We start from the raw sequence: 26,696 nt of genomic DNA, 5'->3' as shown, positions 1-26,696 counted from the left end.
GGCTGAGTGTAAATTGGGCATTAGTTATATGTATGAAGTAATAAAAGCGGACAACGTAGATACGTAAAAAAAAGGGAAAGAAAGATAAAAGGTAGGCACATATATGATACTATGTCTTATAGAAACACTAGCTGTTCCCGCGACTTCGTCCAATACGTAGACAATACCGGGTTTAATAAGTGTATTGTATGTGCGATGTCCGTGTGCGACTTACGTCTGTAAGTCTGATTGATTAAACTTGAGGACCCACCTAGAGTAACTAGTACCTATCTATATATATATATAATAAATAATAATAATAATATTTCAGGACAATTCACACAGCGCCATCTAGTCCCAAGCTAAGCAGAGTTTGTGTTATGGGTACTAGACAACTGATATAAATACATGGATACATCTTTTTTTGTAAATAAATACATATTACACATAGAAAACACCCAGACCGATACAAACAGATATACTCATGAATATAAATGTTTGTACCGTGCGAGGAATCGAACCCACGACCATCGGATAGTAAAGCGGTGTGCTAAATCACTAAACCACCGAGGCTGTCAATATATATATATGTATAAATTTGAGGTTCTGCAGATCAGGCGAGTTTGTACTTATAGAATGAAATACAGTTATGAGGTTACAACCGTATATATTGATCTAAGTGCCTAAATAAAAAATTACATATTTATATAAGGAATAACTAAAATATCTTATTAGCGTGTTTTAGAAATATGTATGCAAAAATACAGCGCCATCTAGTTGTACTAGTATAAAACTATTTTGACTCGAACAATATATATTTTTAAGTATCGATCTCAGATACTTAAATACATTTTTTTTATATAAATATATATATATTATACATCCTGTTTATAATATTAATAGGATAGAAAGTTCTTCTATTCTATTGTGATTATTGTACTCCAAAACTGGTATATCGAATTGTGCCACGCTATTTTAACTATATTTCGTGTACCAAGGGTTGAATAAAATCGGGTTAAGTACCACCCCTGTAGAGGGGATGCTTGAAAATATCCGAGTACGCGTGTTGAGGGGTAACATACTCTTGGGACAGACAGACTGAATATTTAAAGCTCGACTTTGCTAACGGGGATGTTTTGGGGTCGTTTCAGAAAATAATTCAAGTATAGGTGTTGTTATGTGCTTGAAATAGAATGTAGTTTTATTATGACGACCTCGGTGGTGTAGCGGTTGAACACGCCGCTTTACTACTGGTCACGGGTTCGATTTCACACACGACGCATAATTGTATTCAAGAGTATGATTGTTTTTATCGATCTGGATGTTTTCTATGTATTTATAAAAATAAATATGTCTAAGTATTTATATCAATTGTCTAGGATCTATAATACAAGCTCTGTTTAACTTGGTACTAGATGTCTGTACTGAATTGTCCCGAGATATTGTTACTATAGTGGCCAGACCTCATCTATACATACAAATAAAATTGGAGTGTCTGTTTGTAATATTAAAATAACCGTTTTTTTATTACATGCATACGAATATAAATATGGTACATACATACAATAACATTTTTTACAATTTTTGTCTGTCTGTCTGTTCAGTCTAATCTCTGACATGGCTGGACCGATTTTGACGGGGCTTTTATTGGAAGGTAGCTGATGTAATAAGGAGTAATTTAGGCTACTTTTATTTTAGTAAAATAAAGTTAAATTCCACGCTGACGAAGTCGAGAGTACAGCTAGTAAATAAATAAAATAATTGGATTATACAAGAGTTAACTAAATTGCTTCTTGTATACAATAACAAAGTTCAAGGTAGAATTATTATGCGACGGAAGGCTTCACAGGAAACTCTAAATGAAGGTGATCGCTTGAAAGCGCTGCAGCGCTGGAGGTCAGCGGCTGGAGGCCACCTCAACTGGGTCGCAGATGTGGGTCACTCGTTGTAAAGTGAAATATTGGGATCCATTCATCAGTTTTTCATTTATTAACGCTCCCTGCGATGCTGTTCAAGTAATTAAATATCGGTTTTTCATGTACGTTATTTTAATTAATTTTTACACAACAATAACTCTATATTTTACACGCAATACTATACTGTTCTATATAAGTACAGGGAATCCACGAAAGATGGAGGTCGCAATAGACCAAAGATCAGCTCCAGCAGGTTCTACAACTACATTATATAAGAAATAAATGGTCTTACTGTAAGAAAATAGCTTTTTATTAGTAGCTCAAATCTATTCTAAATTCCATCACCTATAAAAGACTAAAACTGAATTAAAAATAAAACAATCTTTAACAAGTGTGTATGGTAATTTTATAAAATCAAAATTTAAAAATGAAATAGAAAATGTTTTAAGTATTATTTATGTATTAGTATTTTTAATATAATAATAATAACGCAGGACAATTTACACAATGTCATCTAGTCCCAAGCTAAGCAGAGCTTGTATTAGGTGGGTATAGGAAGGGGCACTGGTCGGACAACCTCCTAGTATATTCCGGCAATATTAGGTCCCCCATCCCATGGACACGTCTTCCTAACATATTCCGGCAATCCCCCATCCTCGTAGACTCGTCCGCGGGAAGCGGTGGCTGAGCAGTATTTGGTTCTGGTGTGTTCCGGACGGTATGTTAATAATGCTTTCGGGTTATCATTAGCATATTGACGAATAGTCCGATGATGGGGCCGGCGCAAGCTGGGACAATGGGCCCGGGTGGGGCCCGTCCCGGCCGTTAAGTGTCGCGTGGGTGACCCGCTCCTGCTATGACTATGTGGGCGGCAGTCTCAGGGGTTCAAGTCTGCCGTCCACACACCAGGATCCGAGATGGAGGGACGCGCATGCCGTATTCCGGTGCGTCTACCCCGTGGGCGGAGGCGGGGGAACTGGGAAGGGTTTTTCTTACGCGTTGAGGAGGCGACGGTTGCCCGCTAAGGAGGTTAGCGGGCAATCGCCGCTGGGGTCGCTGTTGATTCTTAACTCGACCCCGGCACTATAGCAGCGAAGAAGAATATCGTGGGGTTTTTGGTGAGTAGGAGTCTCACAGTACCCGTCCGTCCATCCCCTAAGACGGGCGAGTATCCATGAAGGATTCTACCCACGTAATAAATAAAGGTGTATATACGAAACGGTTACAATTTATTATTAAATTGGACGTGAGCTACTTTTCAAATCCATTTACTTAAAAAAAAGAATCATATAATTCCGGAGACATATAGAACGTATATTCTCGTAAGACGCGAGTCCTAATTTCAAGAGATGAAAGCGCGTTGTCAAGGCAACTTGCGAACAATGGTACTTTCTGATAAATGTTCTGTGTAGTTACGCGGAACAATATCTTCCTAATCTAAAACTTTGATCGCTAAGCTCGAAAATCTGAACTAATTGCTTTAGAATAAAGGAATTATAATATATACTCTATTAATAATGAAATAATTAAGATAATTAAATTTTTTTTACAATAAAAACCAACATACATACTAGCCCAAATTTGATTATTTAACGAGTATGAATTTTTGCATTGGACTGGGTGTTTTTATATATATTATGTACATATTTACCAAAAAAAAACTTTTTTCAGATTTGGACTGTAATGTTGTTGGCCGCAGCAGCCTTTACAGCTTCACCGGACGATAGGGGGCGAGTGCAGATGGCACTCCAAACCCGCGGATCGATAGAGTGGCTGAAGGCCAACTCCCGCCTGATGGATATGACTTTAGTCTGAGGGCACCGTTAGCGGTTCGAACCTCGGCTCAGGCCGTCCTAATTTCGATCCCCGTTTGAATTGGACGGAGGATCTAATGCAGGGGTCAAAATGTATCTAAGTATTTATATCAGTTGTAGTACGAATAAGAAAAGTTTAGGTTAGGTGAGGACTAGATGGCGCTGTGTAATTTGTCCTGTGATATTATTATTGGATTGCGCAGTTTCAAATTTTTGTATTCTACAAATAAAATTGCACTGTACGCGAAATAAAATTAGAATTATTGTTGCAGTGCTGCAAAACGGAAAAGCAATCTTCCATTTGATAAATTGAAAACGCCCCGTTTTCTGGCGCCATGCCAGGAATATGGCAGATATACTGCAGGGGAGAGGTTAATGTAGCCATATCAATATATGAGTTACAATTGAGGCTTTTATCAGGTCACTGAGACTAACCTACCCAGAATCTAAATTATGTCTTTGCAGAGTAAATCTCGATGAAAAATAGATTCTACGTACATAGTCTTTGTAAGATACCTGTATCATCTATTTCAACGTTCTAGGGCCTGCTTTATATAATATGCTTTGTAAATTATGTCTTAACTAGCTTTTGGCCGCGGCTTCGCTCGCGTTAATTTATTCCCTTAGGGATGGAATGTATCAAAATCCTTTCTTAGGGGATGCTTACGTCATAGTAGCTTTATGCATGCAAAGTCTCAACCAGACCGGTTTAAAATTGACAAAGTTTCATACAAACGTTCATCCCTTATTTTATTCCCTTGGGGGTAGAATTAATCAAATCCTTTCTTAGCGGATGCCTACAACATAACATCTACCTGCATGCCAAATTTCAGTCCGATCCGTTCAGTGGTTTGGGCTGTGCGATCACTATGTCAGTCACCTTTGAGTTATATATATTTAGATAAAATTAAAAATCTGTAATAAATACATTTTAACTGAATAGTTTTTGTAAAACACTTTATTGTACCCATATAGGATACAATCGAACGAGGCTTTTCTCAGGTCATAGACGCTACCCTGTCCAGATTCCTAATTAGTATAAGCAGAATAGAACTCTGTAAAAAGTAGATTTTACCTAAATAGTCTTTGTATAAAACTTGTCCCACTATTTGTATAGTATTGAAGGTATCAAGTGTTTTTTTTTATGAACTGCACTTCGGAATAAATAATCATACATATTATTAACTACCTATTGCCTGCGACTTCGTCTGCGTTTCCGTCGTTTTTCGTAAAATAAGTAGCTCATGTCCTTCCTCACGGGTCAGTGGTTTTGATATGTTTTCCTAACATTTCCCTTCACTGCTCAGCTCCTATTGATCGTAGCGTGATGAAAAGTATACTATACCTGCCCGGGAGTATGAAGAATAATTGTAAGAAATTTCGTTAAAATCCGTCGAGTAGTTTTTGTTTCTATAACGAACATACATACAGACAGACAGACAAAAATTTTACTGATTGCATTTTGGCATCAGTATCGATCACTGATCAGTTGACCATGACCCCTGATAGTTACTTTGGAAATATATTTCATGTACAGGATTGACCTTTCTACAGATTTATTATAAGTATAGATTATTATAATTCATAGCGCTGACAATGTTATATGATTGAACATAGATTAAGTGCGTAGCGGTTTCTATGTTGATTGTCGCATGCCTAATCCTTGTTGTTAATTAAATATAAGTAATTCAATATTTATTTAAAAGAGCAACACACAAGTTTCTTGCTTATTCTTCTTGTGATGCATTGTTCATCTGCATTCGGAATAAGCGGTAGAATAAAAAAACTTGACTATTCAAAACTGCTTGTATTAAGTTTATTTGAATAAAGATTATTTCTATTTCTATTAAATATGAAAGTTTGTGAGTATGGATGGATGGATCGATGGATGAATGTTTGTTACTCTTAAAACAGTAGTTTTTGCGTGAAAGAGATTTTGATGAAACTTTACAATATACATCAGAATAACACAGACTATATTAACCCTAACGATTTTATTAACATCTTTTAATAACAAGGATACCAATCATGCAGCACTTTGAGAGTACGGTCACGTAGACCGATACTCGAGTCAAGCTGTGCCCATAAAATGTAATGATCAAACACGGCCTGGTGATCCAACTAATGATATATACTTTGACGCGTCCGGTTCATTAGCAGCATTGTGAGGGTTAATGGAGGCAGATAAAATGTAACTTTAGGTAGTGGTGTGTTTATCTGTTGGATATAGAGTTTTATTGTAGTACAGTATGTGTACTAGCAATTTTTCAGCAAAGTAACCGAGCTTAGGCTGGTAATATACAGTCGGTTTTTCCTCAAGATGAGATCGTCGCATTTGGTGCAATGGTCGTTCTGTTTAAAAGTGGGCGGCATTCAAATGCGTTTTGTTAAACATAAAATTTCTTTTAGCATTAATAATAATTAATACACAACTCCATCAAGTCCCATGTTAAGCAGACTCGTGTCATACCCATACCCATAGGTAGTAGACAACTGATACAAATACTTCGATTTTTTTCATAAATATATACATAAGATACATAGAAAACACCCAGACCGATTAAACAACTTGTATTCATACTTATAAATACAAATACGCACCGTGCGATGAATCGAACCCGTGATCATCGGAAGTAGACCGCTAAACCGCTCGACCCAGCCCGTCTAATCCTAAACATTTTAAATTGAAAAAGTTCCGTTCTAACTGACTTGCCATCCCTTTCTATTTGTAAACAAACTATAAAAACTGCACTGGTGTAAAATCAGCAAAATATATATAGTCCATTATAACTTAATTATTGTTCCGTATTCCGAACCTCCTTAATTTAAGCAGGTTGTATCACCGGCTTGCTTACTGAAGCAAAGGGCGCTCGGTAATACTGGCCACATATAAAAACATGTGGCCACTTAAATTTCAAAAAAAAGAATAAAAAAAACAATTGAAAATAAGAACTGGAATTAAAAGGACGCTCCGTATTTTTATCTATATAAAACAAGATAATTAATGATTTATTTAATAGAATATAATTGTTTTTGATGAAAATATACACTGTAGAGTGCGTGGCCACTAAACATTACTACACATCGGGACGTTTCTGAGCAAAGGTGAGTAAGTTTGGTGTTACATTGCTTACTTTGGGGTGTTCGGAGTGTGGAAGACGTTCTTCCAGGTCGAAATCGTATTTTTACTTCCTTTTCCATTAATTATTTTCTTTTCAATAAATACAGTCCACTCTCTCTTTTATATATTAATTTATAAGGATTCGTAATCCAACAATTATATTGTTTTAATTATTCAGCGCTAATTGAACAATGCTCGAATTTGTATAATCTGACGAGTAACCAGCTGTATTTTACCATCCTAACTTGATAAAGCGCTCACTCATTTCTACAGTTTCCACTACAGTATATCGAACGTATTCAAATAAAGTGCATTGGTATTCTGTAAGCGTTTTATCAACTCACTAGCTACTCGCCCCGGATTCGCCCGGATGTATATGTATTATACATATAAACCTTCCTCTTGAATCTATCTATTAAAAAAACAGCTTCAAAATCCGTTGCGTAGTTTTACAGATTTAAGTATACATAGGGACGGACAGAGAGCGACAGCGACTTTGTTTTATACTATGTAATGATGATTTCAACTATGTAATGATGATTTCAACGCTGGTCCAATTCCGGAGACAATTAAATTTCCACCGTAAAGTGACAAATTATATTTAACATTATACCAATTTTCTTTTCTTTAATATAAATATAAATAAAATTCTGTTAACATGATAATTTATTGCATTGCGTAGTTATATATCATTTTCTATTTAGTTTACTTTTTATTATATAACCTTATCTAGCTATCTAGCGTATATTGAATGCGTCTATATAATTTAGCTCTTAGGCATACATAGTGTTGGATTACAATCCAGTTCTGTACCGAACTACACGCTCCTATTATATTATTATATTGACTGTAATCTGTTTTGTATGCTAATAAATAAATAAATAAATATATTTCACTCTAGGCAATCGTATCCGTTTACAAATATATAGTTCCTACTGAGCTATCGAGTTTGCCTATATTTCTAAAAAAATCACTACAGCCTTTTTCACCTCTATCCCGCTCTCGAGAGTGTGGCGCTGCAGTCGCTGTCGAGTTTTACAGAATACCAATGTACTATCTCACAGCGGATTCCGCTTTCGAATTCGTAAGTGATGCTTACAGAATAGCTCTACATGTTTTCAGGTTTTACCAAAACAGATGAAGGGCGTGTGTAAATTGATATTTATGCATTCTGAACTGGATTACGTTGACGTTGAATAATCGAGGGTCGTTCATGAGAATATAGCACCACACCTTATTTTTTTTTATACTACGATGGTGGCAATTAAGCCTATCTGATGGTAAATGGTTACCGAAGCCTATGAACGCCTGATCAGGGGTACCACGTGCGCGTTGCCGACTTAAGAAACCTTAATATACCGTTCTTAAAAAACCCCATGCTTTATTGCACAGATAATAAACTGAGGTGGACATATCTCTAGAAGAGATCGTACAGTGTATATCAAATATATATATGAAAGATGGAGACCAAGATGACGAGCAAAAAGTAAAACGGCACCGTTGTAGTTGTAGAATATTTTTGTATTAAATTGACTTATGTATATGTTTGAAAGTTGCGCCGGTTATAGAAATGTTGCGAGGTAACAGATTGAGCTGGTATGGGCATGTTATGCGGAGGAATGAGGACCATGTCTTATGGAAAGTGTATAATATGAATGTGGATGGATGTAAAGGGAGGGGACGCCCTAAGAAAAGATGGATAGATTGTGTGAAAGATGATATGAATAAAAGAAGAGTATGTTTAGATATGACGACTGATAGAGAGCACTGCGCCGACCCCAAATAATGGGATAAAGGCAAGGCAATGATGATGATATATATAAAAACAATATAATATTATAAAAAATATAGACACTAAAAAAGGTATTTAAAATAGTTTCCAACAATATATGTGTATGTAAGAAGCACTAATAATGACTTAGGCTTTGAAGCCACTACCGGGAGGTAAACCTCAAGCAGCGCCCGTGACTTGTGACACTAATTGCAGCTTCCCCCCAGGCCCAACTAAGACCGGGATAAACCCATTTCTAATACAATTCACTTTAGTATCCAAAACACAACCGGCACGCTCTGCGCTCGTCGACTGAATGCCGCGATTCACAGAACGAAAGAGCATTATTCGACTACCGACCTCCGTATTTATAGACTGAAGTCAGTGTAGTATTGAGAGAAGGGGGTAACGGTTATCTTATGATAAACAACTTAGTTCGGTCCATAAATACTAGATGGCGCTATTTACAATATTTGTAATAATCTTAGTACTGTTTAGTACTAAAAGTACCTAATATAAAGATTATTAACTAAGTTGTTTATCATAAGATAACCGTTACCCCCTTCTCTCAATACTACCTTCTTTTAATATCTTTTTTAAATATCGGATTTTTTCTATAATATTGATGTGAACTCTAACATGTATATCAATAATATTATACAGTATATAATCCTTCCCATTCATAAAGTTTCACAGAGTAATCCATTTATCTCGGGTGATAAATATTAAGGGTAATTAAACAACGTACTCTTAATTGCTGGTCATGTCACAAATTGTGATGAATTGCCATTCACGGCGTATAATAACTGAAATGACAAACGAGTTAAGTGCTCACCTGATGGTGAGTACCATCGCCTATATGTATACATGAACATGTTACCATCTGATCCATTTAACATATATCTTTTTTCTTTTCTAATGCTTTTGCGATTTGCAGTGCGAAAGCACAGCTTATGATTGTTGATTATGGCTTATATTATACTAGCTATTCGCCCCGGGTTCGCACGGGTGTACGTGTATTATATATATATAAAACTTCCTCTTGAATCACTCTATCTATTAAAAAAAAACTGCTTCAAAATCCGTTGCGTAGTTATAAAAATTTAAGGATGACGGACAGACAGCGACAGCGACTTTGTTTTATACTATGTAACGATATTCTTTCCTATGGTTGTTTGGATCGGTCTGGGTGTTTTTTTATGTATCTTAGGTACATATATTTATAAAATTATACATTTAATTATTTATATCAGTTGTCTGGTACCCATAACACAAGTTCTGCTTAGCTTGAGACTAGATGGCGCTGTGCTTTTTGTTCAGGGATATTATTAATCCGAACATTACGTGTACAATGTCGCAGGCTTAGCTAGTCGTAAATCTATATAAATAAAATTGGAGTGTCTGTTTGTAATATTGAAGTAACCGTTTTGTACTACATGCTTATGAATATAAATACGCTACATACACCAAAATATAATTTTTTACAATTTTTGTCTGTCTATCTGTTCTTTCGGGTTAATCTCTGAAATGGCTGAACCTATTTTGACGGGACTTTTTTTGGCTAATATAATAAGGAGTAACTTAGCTACTTTTATAGAAAAGTTCTTTTATTTTAGAAAAATATAGTTAAATTCCACGCGGACGAAGTTACGGGGACGGCTAGTCTTAAATAAGAAATAAAGGCCGGAATACCACATTCTCAATATCAAAACCACATCTCAAACATTATCCTCAATAGTTGATTATTCGTAACCGACTATCAAAATAGAGAACTCATTAGCAAGATATTGCTTCAGGATAGGAAATTAATAGCTACAGAAGAGTAAATATGGACGTAATACTATACTATTATACCAAGACTATTATGAGAATATATCTTATCATTATATTTACACTAATATCTCAGTGGTCTAGTGATTTAGTACGTCGCCTTACATCTGATACTCGCTAGTTTGACTCTCGTCTTTTTTCAGACTACTCTAATGCTGTTGGCCGCAGCTGGCCTTTACAGCTTCACTGGTCCATAGGGGGCGAATCCAAATGGCACTACAAACCAAAGGACTTATGGAGCGGTTGAAGGCCAACTCCCGCCTGAAGGCAATGGGTTCGAACCTCGGTTCAGGCCGTCGTAATTTCGATCCCCGTTTGAATTGGACGGGGGATCGATCGGAGAAGTCTCTCGCGATTTATAATTCAACTTCATTTATAAGTTGGTGAGCAGAGTGTTCTCCATATTATGCGTATGTATATAAAATCTGTCTGTTTAAGTATTTATATTAGTTGTTTAGTACCCATAGTACTGGAACTCTATAGTTTGGGTCTAGATGGCGCTGTGACAATACATAACTCTGAAGGACTCTTTGTTTGAATGCGTATGAAATTGTCAGATATGTTTTTTATAAAGGTGTTTGGCCAACATATCTCTAAGTTCCTTGTAAGCCGAGCAAAACAGCATATATAAGTTTCTTGAGATATAAGATCATAAATAAATTTCTCTCTTAATAAGAATTTTTGATGAATCTTTTGGTTTATACTGTGTGTGAATATTTAAGGGTTAGATAATTGATTTATTGCCAACATAACATAAATAATACAATTTACAATAAGACACAAATTAAGAAATAAATAATAACATAGAAAGTTGGCAATAGGAGCTGCCTCAACTGTTGCTGATATAAGCACAAACTTAATGAGGTGCACCTATACAGCGCTGGTTTTCAGGCAGCCCCCATTACTCATAAAAAAACTAAGATGCGGGTTTTTTACTACATACAGATACATATAATTTAAACAAAAAAAAAAGGTTCTTGAAGAAACGCACGATGGTGGACCACCACTCATCCACGATCACGATGGTATTTTATTTTCTGAAGGGTAGTACGAGGGTCAACGTACTAGTATAATGTATAGAATTGTAAATGTTAGGGTTCACATCGATATTGTCGAAAAATCTAATATTTTATATTAAAAGAAGGTAGTTTCATTATTACTCGGTATCGTTAAACTAGTTGCATATAACCCCCACTCATATCTTCTCTGTATAAAAGGGAGGGTTTTTGTAGGCCGCGGCATTCGGTCTTTGAGCACAGGATGTGCTGGTTGTATTTTAATTGCTAAAGTGAATTGTGTTAGAGGCCTAGTTAAATTAATGTTATATAGTTGTTATTTTATTATAATACATACTTTTACTAGTACATAGAGTTGATATATCTAAATATCCGTGGAAAAAAGTTCTAGAATGTACTCACGTTCTCTTCGACGGTCTTCTTGATCTTGGCGCTGGCCTCGCTCACCTTCGCACCTGCCTTGTTCACGGCCGAGTACAGGAAGTTGCCCAGGGACTTGGCACCAGCTACAGCCTTCGTGGTCACTATAACAAGGGCAGAACATTCAAGATCGGCACCGTATGCGAATACCCGTGTTGTTTTTTTGTTAATGACAATGGAATGATGCACCCGTCTGCGCTAACGATTTACGCTGGTGGGGCACCAGGAGGATGATAGGATGAACATAAAGTCAGGTCAGTTAGGCCATTGTGATATATTCATCTGGAATTTATCACGATGGTTTCCAGGAGGAAACGCATGGAGATAAACCTAATATGGTACATTGCCAGCAATTAGATCACTAGTCCATATATACCATACCAATCATATATGTTCGCGCCTACAAAGTTCCATACAGCAATTTATTTTTTTTGGTTATTGTTTAATTATTCATAAAGGCGCTTATAAATAAAGGGTAGACAAATTATTACTTTGAAATTGAAGAGCAATGTGATTCAAACACTTTCTACTAGACAGCCATTACATTCGCATCCATCCATACAGTTATACACATTTTTATACATTCTTTAAACAAGTAAATTGTACATGAAGCAATAAATCTTATATTCAACAAAAAAAAGAGTTTCTCTATATAACCATAAGAAGCATAAGAACCATAAGAAGATTTTACCTAAATGTCGTTTGGCTAAAGTTAGTAATTCGTTTTATGGCAATTGCGTAAGGTTTTACAATAAAATACCAGAGTCTGTTATAAATCTGCCAGAAAAAAGATTTAAATGTCAAATAAAACAGTTCCTTTGCAAAAAAGCTTACTATAAAATTGAAGAATTCGTTAACGATAATAATGTTTTTATAGAAAACTTTAAATCTATAGCACTGACAATATTATCTGAATACATTAATAATGAGTGCGTAGCGACTTCTATGTTGATTATCGCATGCCTCTTACTTGTTATACTGTAATTATTTATATAAAAAAAACATCTATTAAAATGAGCAACACACAAGTTTCTTGCTCATTCTTCTTGTGATGAATCTGCATTCCGAATGAGTGATAGAATCAAAATATGACTATTCAAAAGTGCTTGTAATGAGTTTATTTGAATAAAGATTATTTCTATTTCTATAAGCTCCAGATGGCATCCTAGACAATATACAATACCATAACAATCTCCTTTCCGTGTCGCGGATGCTCATGGGCGTCAGTAAGACGCCGTCAGTGAGCCGCAAGTTCCTTTGTCTAAGTTTGACGGCCTCGGTGGTCTAGCGGTTTAGCTCACCAACTTACACCCGATGGTTGCGGGTTCGATTCCACAATCAAACATTGTATTGATGAGTATGATTGTTTGTATTGCTTACTGTTGCGGGTGGGATAATACGATGTTGCTGGTCGAGACGATGTATATTACAGATGATGATAAACTGACAATATGTACATAGAAATAATGATCTTATATACTAAATAAAAATAGGAAATTGTAAGGTGGGGTGACACAGTTTAGATACAGCAGTGCCTAGTAGACAATATTGAATTTGTCTTACTAGACATTATTAAATGCAATTATTATTTTATGTATCTAGGTGACTGTGTCCCATACTTACTAAATAACACAAATATAAGCTGTGCTTAATTTGGAACTAGATGGCGCTGTGTGTATTGTTCAGGGTAATTATAATTATGTTATCATACGCCAGTAGGACCAATTATGCGTTGTCAGTCCAGACATATCATGCACCCTGAAATTTCACTGCCTATAAACTATATCTTAAAAAGTAAGGTGTTTGCCACTAGAATAGGCGAGACAGAGTTACCTAGACAACTTTATAACATTATAAACGCACCTGGGTAAATATACACAGATGGGACGGTCAGAGTCAACACTTTATGAGTTCACATTATGGTAGGATATACATATATACGATACACATATATGTATACAATATACATATAGTTTCAAGGAAATTCAATATTCAAAATTCATTATTTGGGTAACACACTATTTACCTAATTCTGTTTTTTTGTGTCTTAATAAATAGAAATAGAAATAATATTTATTCAAATAAACTAATTATAAGCACTTCTGAATGGTCATATTTTTTTATTCTACCACTCATTCGGAACGTTAGGAACGTTCTTCTTACAATGTGTTGATAAAGCCAAATCCACTGTGGAATAGGTCTACAGCTTTAAGATTACTTTAATTTATTACCGATGTTACCATCACCGAAGAGTAAGTCGGAAGTATGTACACACAAAGTATTTTCGGTCTAGCAAATTCTAAGACACACCTGGGGATCTGGGGGTCTAGGTCGATATAGTAAAGTGCCTACATTCAATTCAGAAAAAGCTCTGACTGTTATTTTTTTTTTATTTACACTACTATTATTATAGACCTAAACTCAATACAATAGTGTATCTAATACTATATTATACATCTTCGTTAACCTACTATATAACATATAATGATGTTTTTGTGAATTCACACAGACTACCCACAAAACATTTTTAAACTATCCAACACTGTATAGAATTTTCAGCAGTTGATGAATGGCTTAACTAGTAATGAAGGGTTGAGCTCTAAAGTAAAGTATGTATAAGAAATAAATTAATAAACAAAACAGATACAGTAAGTATAAAAAATAAAATCATTAAAAAAACAAAAGAAAATACTAACATTCCTGCATGTCCGGTACCTCAATAGCATCTGTGAATAGTCTACTTTGATGACCTGGAATTTGTGGAGAAATAAAAAAATAAAATCTAGCAAACATGTAAGAAAAAATATAATAAAAATGACAAGAACTGGCAAAAAAAACGAACATCATATATAAGAAAAAATAACGTGCAATGCTATATATTGGGCTATTAGTTTCTGATATGGTTACATATATGTAATGCTATATCAATAGCTATCATATTATACTAATGGGGTTCTATGTTTTTCATGAATTAGATACAGAAATTATCTTTAATCTAATAAACTATTACAGTTATTTATTTAACTATACGGTAAATACAAAATTCAGTCCAGAAGAATACACAAGAAACTTGCCAGTTGCTCATTATCCTTTATTCCTGATTAGTTTTTTTAATTACATCTATTCAGTAGCCTTTCTATAAATTATTACCCCAAAAATTCATATCCTAAATATAGAGCAAAATATCTTATATTGGCAACACTAACCTCCAGATTTGCATATACTCAGAGTACAAAATACGAGTGATGATCATTTATTTATAATATGAAGTTTGGTATAGGGATTCTAATTTCAAATTAAATTTCTCGTGTAATTTAGATCGTTTCCAGCTATTCATGACTTTCGAGATTAAGTACAACCTCATTATTCTATTACGAGAAACTTAAGTCAAATTTCAAACTCTTCGTAACTCGCGAGATTTAGTTCAACCTGATTACATCCTATTAGGAAAGTCTGAATTCAAATATTCTAAATAAGAGCCTAAAATTGTAAACAGGACTGTGTCGAGTGGTAGCTGTAATTACTACTCTACTACCATGCAAGAAGGTGATAAATAATGGAATATAGAGACTTAAAATGCCTTACCATTGCCAACGCCCGCTGGCGGCTCCTCAGTAGGCGTGCCTCCGGTGGACGCTGGTCTGCTATCGGCCCCACCAGTTGCACTACATCACATGACACATATATCAAAACATTGGTTAAAATTTATGAAACAGTAATCAAGATTATTATGAAGGAGGTATAACTCGCCGGCGGTGTTTTCACAGAACTAATCTGCGAAACAGACGGAATGTTTCTACGCTTACTACTTGTGAAACAAGCTACGGATTTTAGTAGGGTTTGCACTATTGTTTCGAGGACTTCTTCCAGAATGTTCATGTGACAAATCGATATAAAACTCCTCCAGATATACTTTATATATTGGTGTTAAACCAAAATAGGTCACAAGTGTTAAGTAGACTCTCTTTGGATTTAGCCTCGCATTTGGGCCGTTGTGCGTGTAGAGTAGAAATTTGACTAAATTCATTAAACTATGCTAAGACTAAGCTTCTTCCTATAAATGATTTTGATGGTAAACCTAAATTATCTTAGCTTCTAAAGATAGAATAATTAAACAAACTATCATAAAGAGTTGAATTTATTCTGACTTGGATTTTGGAACGGCAAGAGCTTCCAAAATTCAAGTTAGTCGGTGACGGAGTGAGAGAGATAGTCTCAGAATTGCGCACAAAATAAATTCCAGATTGCCGTTTATATTTGAACCTACAATTAGTGCATCTTAAGAACTAGTAGTAATAGAAAGATCAACATCAATATTTATGGGTAAATTGGCAACTCTACACCGATGATGCTACACATACGTATATAAAAGCAAATAAAAATACGACAATTTCTTTTTAAGTAATTAAAATGGCAACTGACCTGGTGGAGTTTTTTATTTGGGACTACTCTAATACTCTTGGCTGCAGATGGCCTTTACAGCTTCACCGGACAATAGGGGGCAAGTGCTGATGGCACTTAAAATCCACGCAAGGACTTATGGAGCGGCTGATGGCCAACTCCTATCTGACGGATACCACTTTAGACTGAGGTCACCGCTAGGTGTTCGAACCTCGGCTCAGGCCGTTGTAATTTTGATTTTTTTAATTGGACGGGGGATAGATCGCTGAGCCGTCGTAATTTCGATCCCCATTTGAATAGAACGGAGAATCGATCGGAGCGGCTGATGGACTGATAGCTGTCGCTAATATATATGAGCAGCATCACGGACATCGTGTTATCATGTGGTGTCCTTGGTAATAAGCGTTGCCATTCCGGACGATCAAATATCTGCCTCTATACCCTGTAAGTTCACTGTAATACCTCACATCCTACAACCGATTCACATCTTATTATCAATAAAGATATTTAGATTTGATTTGAATGGCTTGGCTTGTGTTCTAATAGGTGAGATAGGGACACACGTCGTAGACGTCTCTCTAGAGTCTTTTAAATTTATGATTTGGTATGTGTGACAAAGACAGCACAATTTATAGCGTCACCGGTGTATGTTATTCCTAATTATTTATGTTAACCTGGTAGGCTGATCTTACTCTAGTACCATTAATCAAGTAATCTAATTAATACTAAAAGAGAATTTGAAAGATTTGCTTTTCTTGTCAGTTACAATAGTAAAAAACGGCGATAAAGACCTTATATAAAACGGGTATACGTACAAAGATTTCAGTCTAGCCATATGCATCAGATATTTCAAATACTATATTTTATATACACGGTAATAAATTACTTCCCTGTAACTTACCTTGAACGTGATTATGTAGATGTTACAATAGTTTTTTATTGCTTAAAATTGAATTAAGTTGGATCAGAAATACTTGTGCTGAGCTGAACTTTGATCAACAGTCTGGTTGAGTGTGACGAAAAAAAAAATGGAAAATGTATAAAACTCATTATTCCTGTGTACTCTTAAACCAAATTTCGATCAATGGAAATCGGAATGTCCATTTTGGCGTTTTTTGTCCTCTCAATAAATCGAAATAAAAAATTATAATATTATGATCCATTAGTAGTCTGATTTAATTAAATAAATAATACAATTACTAATGTAATTATTTCACGTCTACTCCAGACTTTACACAGTATACCCTTTGGGGTTTCGCCTGTCAAAGCAGAGACAAATAGACAACTATACCCGTCGTTTGTCTAACACACACAATTGTTTGTGTTCACATCAAGTGAAGACAAAGGTGTAATTATTCCTCTGTGATTGTTCAGACATGTTGTAACATGTACCTAATGCAGACCAATTAATAATTATTCGCGTGTTCAAGCAATAAAAAAAGCTATCTCAATCATTAGCGATTGATATATTGATGGATACTAAAAATACGCTTTAGTCAGGAGAATTCAAATACTACTCGTGGGTCCGCGGTTTCACCTGCGTGAAATTTATAGCCTATATGTTATTCTGATGTATAAGCTATAGTACTGTAAAGTTTCATCGAAATCCGTTCAACAGTTTTTGCGTGAAAGAGTAACAAACATCCATCCATACTCACAAACTTGCGCGTTTATAACTTTAATAAGATATATGAGTAGGATATATCTTACTATACATATATATAAGAAGGACCACCTTTCCTTTGAAACAATAAAAGAATAATCAAAATCGATTTCTTCGAAAAAAAGTTTTGCTATAACGCATAAATATAAAAAACTACTGATGCCAAAATATTGCCGCGGCTCTATAATGTTATTCTTGTCTGTTTTATAAAAACAAACCTTATCTGACGGCATCGGTGGTCAGCAGTTTAGCACATTGCTTAAGTCCAGGTGGTAGCGGGTTCGATTCCTCGCACAGCACAAGCATTTGTATTCATGAGTATGATTATTTGTATCGTATTATTGTTTGGGTATTTACAATGTATATTATGTATGTATTTATAAAAAAAATGTATCTATGTACGTATATCTGCTGTCCAGTACTCATAACACAATTTCTTATCTTGGGAATAGATGGTGCTGTGTAAGTTGTTCAGAGTCATTATTATTACATTTCAATACAATTGTTAAACATTTAAAACGACGGATATGCAATAAATATAAAATACAAAAACACAGTAGACAAAAAAATTAAAACAACAGTTTTTAATTCAATCACGAATTTAAGAGAATATATCTGATGCATGTGACTGTACCGAAAGATTGATTGAAAACATACAATAGGATGCACAACAATGATAAATAAAAAATGGGGTTTGAGCAGAATAAATGAGTTTAAAAACTCGGTGTGTGCTTCTAGAAGATTATTGAAAAAAAAAATACAGCGCTTACACACAATTAAAAATAGTTCAAACACTGGCAATACTCTGTAATTGGCAACATTATTACAAATATTAAACACTACATGTAGTTGTTAACCGGGTTTTAACACGAATAATTTTATGGTAAATAAAGGTATTTACCTTTCGACGTTTCGACTTGGACTAGCCGTGGTCACGAGCTGACTGAATCAAATATCTCAATTTTAAAAGAGGATGACTTAAAATTATCAACTCGTGAAAACCCAATCATAAATAGATTCAAAATTCAGTAGCATCAATAGTCAATAAGTGTACGAATACCGTGAGTGCTGTGTTTTGCGATTTTTCATCAATTTAATGACGGTAGTTGAACAAACTGCCGGCACCTATCAACATTGAGATCACCGTTACTCCAGTCAGCGAGTGACCACGGCTAGTGCTAGTCGTAACGTCGCGTCGTGAGAGGTAAATAACTTTATTTACCATAAAATTATTTATGTTAAAACAGTTTAATTATATTAATAATATAAATAATGAAAGTTTAACTACATGTAGATTCTGTTTGTAATTTAAACCATTGTGCGTAAGCGCCTTACGACTAACGAATTAAAAGAAAACGAATATCACTTCCTTTGCCTTAATGAAAATAGTGAGTTACATAAGTTTTTTATAATTAAATATCTAGTGAGTAATGCATGAAAAAGTGAGTGGATTTTGTTAGGTTATAGTAAAATAAGTACTTATTTAATAATCATCAAAAATGTAATTGAATAAAATAATGTATAATGAGAATTCGTGAAAAGCAAAACCCCATGCACATACAGATGAAATAATGAAAAAAAATCTGTATAATACTTTAATAAAAACTTTAAAAATTGCGTTTAGTTTTTTCATTGAGCCAACACGTTCAAAGAAAAAAAAAATATAATTAATTTGTCATTATTTGTTGGTTCGTGAAGTTTATGGAGAATTGGAGAAAATGAAGAATCTGATTCTCAGCAATCGTAAAAAAAGTGAACACAAAACCCACATAAAACCAGACGTTTCGTTATGTTAGTACTTTTTAGGCCACTTTGGTTTCGAGACACATTTACAACCAGTCTTCTTTATATGACTAGACTTTTTATATACTTTTACAATTTATTAGGGTGTTTGCAGGCGACGGACAACCAACATACATATATGTATACTAGCTGTTAGCTGCGGCTTCATACGAGTGGAATTTAACTTTTTTTATTTAAATAAATAAAATAATTGAAATTTTAAGAAGCTTAAGTTATCTTTATAGCATTAGATATCTGCGAGTGAAAGTGCCGTCAAAAACAGTTCAGAGATTAGCAAAAACAAACAGACGGACAGATAAAAAAAAATATGCCACCACATGATATTAAATTAATTTCCAAATAAAAAAAAGAAATTGACAAAATCATAATATAAAATACAGTTTAACTCGCCAAAATATTCCATTTTAATACAATTTAATCGGTGTTTGTTTTTCTGTCTGTCCTTATTCCAATAGGTACCTAAAATGTCAGATAGTATTAAAATGTATATATAATTTTCAAATAAAAAAAAATATCAGAATCAAAATAAAAAAATACAGTTGTAATTCGCCATAATATTCCATTTTAATTGGTGTTTGTTTTTCTGTCTGTTCGACATTTAAAAAGTCGGGGAACCCTATTTATCGGCCTCGAAAGCTTATCGGCCCGTTTTTTAAATTAAGCTCAGCGATTCAATGTATTTTTTATTTGTAACTAGAGACGAAACCGGAATAATAAAAAATTGTAATCTGTTTGATTTATTTTGTTTTCGAGATAATATGAAAGCTTGCAATTGGGAAAGCGATTTATAAAGGCCGGCACTAACTATCGGGACACGATTTATTTTATTAAAAAAGGATTTTATTATATTTCATAATATATTTTTTTATAACACAGGGGACAAACAAGCATGCGGCTCACCTGATGGTAAGTGATCACCGTAGCCCATGAGCACCCGCAACGCTAAGGGAATTGCAAGTATGTTGTCGGCCTTTTAAAAAGGAATAAGCTCTTTTCTAGAGAGCGAAAGAGAGCGAGAGAGAAAGTTTCAATATCGTATTGTTCGGAAACACCATTGCTGGTGATTCCACAATTACATTGTGCGTGGCAAAAAGTTTCTAGAAAACCGCACTGTGGAGGACTGCCATTCATCCAGATGATCAGGATGGTATTTTAGTTTCTGGCGGGTGGTACGGTGGTGAAACTCAGCAGCTGGTATTAATCCAGCATTAATCCATGTTTCATAATATATTTTCTATGTATATACTTTTAAACGGGTCATAATGAAATGGAGCACCTAACTGCTATAGTATCGCTGGTGCCCCAGTGGAGGATGATAAAATGAGAATGAAGTCAGATCAGTTAGCCCATCTTGGCAAATGGCAATTTACCACAATGGTTTCCAGGGGAAACTGCCTGGAAGTCAATCTAACATGGCACATTGCACATTACAGTGCTAGCAATGGCGTTATTATTCCACATGTATAATTCGCTTCCAAGAGCTGACATTGTGCTCATTCATCACCCTACTTTGTTTGCCAGACTACATCCTTAGTGCTAGCAAGTGCAACCTTCGTTTAAAGAGCGGCAATACAGACCAAAGCATTATATCAAGCAGATAAAGAAAAAATTGGAATCGTGTCGTATCAACACTTAAAGAGAATGCCGGAAGGCAGTAAGTAGCAAGAGCTCAGTCGAAAAGAGGAAATCTTAAATTATGAATGAATGAGAATTTACCGTAACACGACGAAGGAAGGGTGAGACAATGTCGTTTAAATATAGAGTAATAAGTATCTTGAGATTGTTAAAATAAGGTTTTAATTGCTTTATTGCCAATTAAAATGCCGTTCCGAACCATTGAGGCATTATGGTTTCAAGTTACTAGATAAGACATCGAACAATTGACAATCGACGTGGCGAAAAATATGATTCGATATTCAGATTTATTTATGTAGCAGACAAGGCAATAGGTTTCTTTTTGTAAAAAGCACCGATACGATAATAAATACTGTGTAAAAAATAGTATTCTCGACCGATCTCTTCTACAGATAGTAAATGAATCGTAGACAGTTTAATTTACTAAAAACTAAGGTTTATTTTATGCAGATCACTATTTTATTATAGAAATGTTTGAATAATTGCGGCCAGGTCAAGTGCGGTATACCTATTTATTTATTTATACGTCCGAAACAATTAAATTCTGTAGAATAACATACAAGGTCTAAAACAATTGTGACTTCAACAGTAAATTTTAATATATCAGCAAGCAAGTGAAGACAACTGAAGTCTTTATGGCCATCATTATATTATTAGGTGCAAGATAGGTGTCTCCCGCGGCGCACCTGAAACATAGCTAGACAGTTTCTAGGCTAGCCAATTCTCTCACCGCAATAGCAACTCAAATCATCATTATAATAATCATCGTATATCTAGTACCTTTTCATCGAATACCTCAATGTCCCTACCGTCCCGATTGTTAGAGCCGAACCTTACCATTTGTGAAGCTGTTATGATATATATGTGTATTTGTTCTTTAATTAGTATCAAGGCTGTGCAATGTTGTTTCAATTAGAAAAAAACACACCAACTGCGAAGCATAATACGCGAACTCATTTCATCTGCCCCACCCCGCGTACCTATTATACCTAGAGTTATCGTCATCGTCCTTCCCTTCTGGCTTCGGTTCCTCAACGGGTTCAACTGGCACCGGCTCAGGTTCTGGTGGTGGCGCCTCGTTTTTCCTCAGCCCAGGAATGGGGATCCCGGAACCCAACCATCCCGTCATTTGTGATTTGACGTTGGTGATGAGGTCCAGTTTACTGGCGCCTTTCGTTGGACTGCAACAAAGGGATTTTACATTAAAATACGAAATTGAATAAAATACATAGTTCAGTGTCATGGTTTTCTAGTCAACTTAACATACCAAAGTCGTGTTTTTTTTTATTATACTAATTTGGTGGCAGACAAGCATATTGTCTATCTGATGGTAAATGATTACCATAGCCTGAAACACCAGGGGTGTGATTGCATGTTGCTGACCAAAATTCGACACTGGATGCTCAGAAAACCTTACAATTAATATTTCTGACTGCCTCTCCAGTGATACAGTCCAAGCTACAGTCTGAAATTGAAATGTAACAACAGACAAAGCGGTAAATCTATTGTGATATTTCTGTGGAGAGAATTAATAGGCTTCAAGAGACAACCTTTTGTTTGAAATCCCACCAACTTATAGTCCACTGCACACCCTGAAGAGCTGTCGCCAACAGTGTTGGTCGGCAGTAGACTAGTATCTCCATGATGCTTAACTCCATTTGGCATCAAATTTGCAGTATCAGTCATGGTGTTTCAAACAGGAATATAAGCAAGAAGATTAAGCATAGGTGTCTGTATGCAATAGCTTAGGGGCTCTTCTAAACAATGTTACACCAATTTAAGTAATTTTTTTATGTTTATAAATATATAATAGTAATTCATTCTTACACAATGTGGGACTATGTCAAACTCCACTCCCCTCTCCTCTAATTATGTAATAAGTGTAACATATTTTGGTCTTAACAGTGTATCTATTTTTTTGTTAAACCCTATATCTTATTGTTATCAATATATAATATAATACAGGGTATAACTAAGCTTAAAAAATAAAATATTTTTACAATAAAAAAATACAAGTTTCACAGATCACACAACAACGCCATCTAGTCAAAAACTTGTGCATATGCTAAATAATATTTGCCATATTTATTATAATTTTGAAATTACAATTATTGAAATTATTTTTTAATATACAACTTCATTTTATTTAAATAACCACACAATTGTATCTTAGAATAAAGATATTGATTTTTTAAAAAGTGTGATAATGTACAAATGTACAAATCAACTATTTAAAAACATATATCTCTTATACAAATACAAGAATCTTAGTGAAATGAATTATATTTATTCTAACACTTATTGCAATAATATGTATGTAGAAATTTTAAATACTTCTAGTTAAATTTTAAATATTCTTTCTAGGATTTCTTTTCGTTTTCAAAAGCTTTTGTATTAGTATTATGTTTTTATGTATGCAGATGAGATTATATGCATATCTGCATCAGTGACCTATATAAGAGTCGCGCCTTAAGAATCAATACCAAGTTTCATAACAATGTGAAATCTAAATCTTAGTTTATATTCATAGAAAAGCACATAAACATTATTTTTACATTACAATTTCAACAGAAATGTTTAATGTTGCTATCCTTTTCCTATATGTACAGAAATTTTTACAATATATCTATATTACATACACAAGAAAAATGTAAACAAAGAATCAATAACCGAGTACCTTTGTCTTTCACCTTCCGCCGAGGCTTCTCCGGTCGCGTCTTTGGTTGGGGTGGGGACCTCCTCATCCTGAGGCTCGCCCTTCGCGGCCCCCATCCACGAGCTGACCTGATTCGTAAGCCCTGAAAACATTATCACTGACACTAGCTAAATCAACACACAGCACAATCACTCAGCGATTTCACAACGCTGCGACAGTTTCGCACATGACACACGACGCGGACAGTCTGCGATGCGGCTACGGAAAGCGTGATCAGCTGAAAAACTAAATGCAAAACCAGAATCGACCAGGAAACTGAAGAGTTCACTGCGCATGAAAACTTGCGCTCATGCGTTATTTGCTTCGATAGATGTAGTATTTTCATCAGTTCAGGTAGTATAACAGCCAAATATGTACTTTATCGCAAAGTAATAAGACTGGTTTTTGTTCGTGAGGGCAAACGTCAGAACGACATTACGTCCAGCTGTCAAATTCGTTTAGTTACTTCAGAATTTAATATCAAACATTACTAAGACTAATACTTCATGAAACGAATATTTTTGAAGTTTGGTTGATAGATTTTTATGGAAAACGTTAGAGTTGGAGGTATAATCGTTTAATACACAATAACAAATAATCTATCTATATTTTGTGTATAATTGGAAGCAACCAGTTTAAACAAATAATAGAATATGTACTTTAATTGTTCACATAATATTGTTCTCGTTTTTTATAAATAAAAAAATAGGAATATGATAATGAATTAAGGAAATGTGAACCAGTATTGTATGTTTTTTATGCACATATCCCATCACTATTGGAATTAAAAAAATATTTATAGTGTTGCCAATTTAATACTACTCTTTACGGTTCTTCATGAATAAATAAATGGCGCAATGAATTAGACGAATAGGAAAAGGGCATTTAGCTTCAAATTATTCAGATTTGTGGAAATTAAAAAAAGAGCAATTATTTCTTAAAAAGATTTAAATCCTATAGGCAATTATGTTGTATAATATGGTTTTGTACATATCTTTACAAAAATGTTTTATTTTTTTTAAAACTACACATGCTAAATAGTGAATAATTAAACGTATGATATACCTTGATTTTCAAATTAAGACCGATCTTAGAGATTGTTTATATGATTAGCTTGAAAAACTTACATTGAGTGGGCAACATTCAATATGTCATTTTTCGTTGAATAGAATTTGCTTGCTGAATTATTTGTTTCTTCTGAATTTTGCTATACTCCTATTGTTTAATATTTAACAAAACAAATGTAGTGATAAGTAGTCTGTGAAACTTATTACGGTATTCTTAATTTCACCGTCTATATAAAAAGGCGTAATATTTACCAATATGACGGATACACATAGACAACTTCGCCTTGGAAAATGCATTGAGGATTTGGACAAATTGCACAATGTACCTGAACTTAAGACGAAAAGAGCCAAGATGTAAGTGGAGCACAGTTTATTATGTATATATAATTTATGACGACTTTAATTATATATAAGTCACCAAATCCACATATAAGTAGCACAATTTGGCTTTGAGTATCACTATTTGAATGCTTTATTCAAATTTGTTAAATCTGATACATGTCACACAAATAATACATACTTACTTATTTATTTGAAAAGTATTGTAATAATGTCGATAATTATCGTAGAAGACATCCAAATGACCTGATATTGCCTATAATGTTAACGGACCTATATAGAAGAAGATGTTATCCAAAGGCTATTCCGATATACAACAAATTAAATAAAGGAATTGCCATAGACACATTTAAAATACAATTATTTAATTTATTACTTGACAAATGTTACTATACAATAAGTGATTATATAAACAATGTTGAACTATGATTATTAGAAAACATAATATATTGACAATACGAACTTGACATAATTTTAACATTTGTAATTAATATATAACAGTATTATAAAAATAAATTTTATTACTTTTATAATAATAATAAATTATACATTTATTACTATTGTAATTTTATTATTATTATTATTATTTTTACTCTCGACTTTCGCTGGTAATCTTGGTATGTACGAGCCTAAGCTAAATTATATTAATTATTATTATTATATGTAACTTTAATTAAATTGTATAAAAAATAGTAATATATTAAGTCTAATATGTATTTGTATGTCCGTAAAGACTAAAAGTGAGAGCTATATAACATAAATAACCATACCATCAAATAAATAAATTTTATTTTATTTCATTTCATTTAATTTCATTTCAATAATATAATTACACTAAATTAATATTATAAAAAAGAAATGTTTAAGATTGTCCCTCAGTAAACAATGTAGTCAAAAATACTTGATTGATTTTATGAATTCTTTGACCTGTAGAAAGGATTTTATTTAAAACAAAATGGAAATTTCAATACTAATTTCACTTAAATGAAATTCGGATGGTTTGCTAGTTGAGTATAAATTAATTAAAATATAATAGTGAAATTTTATCTATACATACATATAAAAAAATTGGAGTGTCTGTTTGTAATATCAAAATAACCATTTTTTTAGTACATACTTATGAATGTAAATATGGTACACACACCAAAATAACATTTTTTACAATTTTTGTCTGTCTATCTGTTTGTTCCGCTAATCTCTGAAATGGCTGGACCGATTTTGATATT

General features: G+C 34.1%; 1 protein-coding gene across 5 annotated transcripts in view; it reads right to left on the bottom strand.

Moving 5' to 3' along the window:
- Positions 1 to 24,383, bottom strand: part of LOC131842976 (synapse-associated protein of 47 kDa) — a 97,503-nt gene extending 73,120 nt beyond the window's left edge. For 4 of the 5 annotated variants that reach the window (XM_059191565.1, XM_059191567.1, XM_059191568.1 and 1 more), the window contains exons 1-5: positions 24,047 to 24,383; positions 22,350 to 22,550; positions 15,453 to 15,532; positions 14,564 to 14,617; positions 11,850 to 11,971 (exon numbers count right to left, since the gene is read on the bottom strand). In XM_059191565.1, the coding sequence (XP_059047548.1) occupies positions 11,850 to 11,971; positions 14,564 to 14,617; positions 15,453 to 15,532; positions 22,350 to 22,550; positions 24,047 to 24,177 (588 nt within the window). In that variant the 5' untranslated portion in view covers positions 24,178 to 24,383. The remainder of the gene's footprint in view (positions 1 to 11,849; positions 11,972 to 14,563; positions 14,618 to 15,452; positions 15,533 to 22,349; positions 22,551 to 24,046) is intronic. The other variant, XM_059191566.1, reaches the window with a different exon arrangement.
- Between the last annotated feature and the right edge of the window lie 2,313 nt (positions 24,384 to 26,696).

The sequence above is a fragment of the Achroia grisella genome, unplaced genomic scaffold (genome assembly GCF_030625045.1).
Source record: "Achroia grisella isolate CSIRO2021 unplaced genomic scaffold, CSIRO_AGI_Agris_v1 utg2706, whole genome shotgun sequence".
In the NCBI taxonomy this organism is placed as follows: domain Eukaryota; kingdom Metazoa; phylum Arthropoda; class Insecta; order Lepidoptera; family Pyralidae; genus Achroia; species Achroia grisella.
Note: the sequence above shows the minus strand (reverse complement) of the source record. Positions and strands in the feature narration are given on the sequence as shown.